This window comes from Condylura cristata, unplaced genomic scaffold (genome assembly GCF_000260355.1).
Source record: "Condylura cristata isolate star-nosed mole 26May11 unplaced genomic scaffold, ConCri1.0 scaffold00003, whole genome shotgun sequence".
In the NCBI taxonomy this organism is placed as follows: domain Eukaryota; kingdom Metazoa; phylum Chordata; class Mammalia; order Eulipotyphla; family Talpidae; genus Condylura; species Condylura cristata.
The window spans coordinates 78,539,239-78,541,045 of record NW_004567104.1 but is presented as its reverse complement, the minus strand read 5'-3'; the positions used below and the strand labels follow the sequence as shown (position 1 = coordinate 78,541,045).

Genomic DNA, 1,807 nt, shown 5'->3' with positions numbered 1-1,807 from the left:
GAAGAACGAGTACCTGTTCACGCTGCTGGCGGAGGAGCGGGACGCGCTGCTGCTGGGCCTGCGCCTCTCGCCGCGGCAGCTGCACTTCCTCTTCCCGAGCCAGGCGGCGGCCGGCGCCTGGCAGACCCGCGTGTCCTTCGGGAGCCCCACGCTGGCCGACGGCGGCTGGCACACGCTCGTGCTGGCCGTGGCCGCAGGCTCCTTCTCGCTCAGCGCGGACTGCGGCCGGCCGCTGGACATGTAGGTGCCCGGGGCTGGGGGGGCGGCCCAGGTCAGGCGGCCCCAGGCGGGGGTCCCCGAGCGGGGTGCGGCAGGGGTTGCCCGGCTACATCCCCACGGCTGGGGGGGGCGGGGAGGCAGGCTCTGGCAGGTCGCGCTGGTGTGGTCCAGCGCCACGGGGGCACTGCCCCGCAGCCTCCAGGGTGGCGCACCCGCGCACAGCTCCCAGCGCAGGGCACACAGCACACACCGCGTGCACGCCACGCACTTGCCACGCACATGCCACGCACATGCCACGCACATGCCACGCACAGCACACCTGTGCACACCGCACCACCACCACAGGCCTTCCCACTGCTCTGCCCTGACAGCCCCGCCCAGCGCTTTCATGGGGGCTCCTGCCCAGAACCCCACAGATGTCCAGGGTGGGGCCGGCAGAGCAGCAGCACCCAGCAGGCCATGGCAGCCCCTGCACTGCCCGCCGGTCACCCTTCAGGTCCAGTCTGGGGTGAGGGTGAAGATCCTCTCCAATGCAGCCATGCGCACAACAGCTCCAGTGGTCTGGACACTTGGGGCTGCACATCCCGACGGCACCACTCAGGGAGGCCTCTGTCCACCAATGTGGCCCCCAAGGCAACTCTGCTGCCCTGTTCTGGGGAGACACATGCCCCAGAACCAGAGCCAGGCAGCAGCTACACCGGGCTCAGAGGCTGCAGTCGGGCTGGTCAGCACACCCAGCAGTGGTCAGGAGCTGACCTGGCCGGTCAGCGGCAGCACATGGGTGTGGCTGACACTGGGACAGCAGGACATGGCCCAGGGCACTGGGCAGCTCCCCCCTGCATCCCCCCTACTCCGACCACATCCCCCCACCCCCAGGGCCACCAGCCAGGCTCACTGTCCCGCCTGCCCAGGCTCCACCGTGGCTGGGGTGGCCAGGACCCCTGCAGGTAGAAGCCCCCCAGAAGCTTCTGCAAGGTGGAGAAGAGGCTCCAAGCCCCCCCTTGAGCAGAGACCCTCCTCCTGGGTGTGGCACCCCCAGGTTCGCAGGCACTAGGAATCTCGGTGGGACTGTGCTGGGGGACAGGCCACGCTCAGTGAGGGCCATGGGGCTGGGCCTGCCTATGACAGGCGCTGCCTGTGGCGAGGGGCCACGCAACCGCTGGTATGGGCAGCGTGAGGCCCCACGCAGCCTGGCCCAGCCATCCCGGCACGCACGGGGCCACGGCCCGCGCCCTGTGGCCCTCAAGCCGGCCTGTGCTTTCAGAATCGCTGACGTGGCCTTCCCCGCCTCTCTGTCCGTGCGTGGAGCCCGCTTCTTTGTCGGCAGCCGGAGGAGGACCAAAGGCCTGTTCACGGTCAGTGTGGAGGCCGCCACCCCAGCGCCGCCTGCCCGTGTCCACGCTGGCTCTGCAGGGTGTGGTGGGAACCACCACAGGCGGGGAGGTGGAGCTACGCGGGTGGCACACGCCACGCACACGCTGCACACCACACTGCGCACGCCACGCCCACACCCACACACGCCACGCCCATGCCCCTCACGGCCACACCCACACACTCCACGCCCACGCCCCTCACGGCCACACCCACT

General features: G+C 70.3%; 1 protein-coding gene across 1 annotated transcript in view; it reads left to right on the top strand.

Annotated features, from left to right (window-relative positions):
• Positions 1-1,807, top strand: part of TSPEAR (thrombospondin-type laminin G domain and EAR repeats) — a 24,213-nt gene that overhangs the window by 13,862 nt on the left and 8,544 nt on the right. Inside the window, exons 3-4 of the mRNA XM_012731197.1 lie at positions 2-240; positions 1,484-1,574. Of these exons, the coding sequence (XP_012586651.1) occupies positions 2-240; positions 1,484-1,574 (330 nt within the window). The remainder of the gene's footprint in view (position 1; positions 241-1,483; positions 1,575-1,807) is intronic.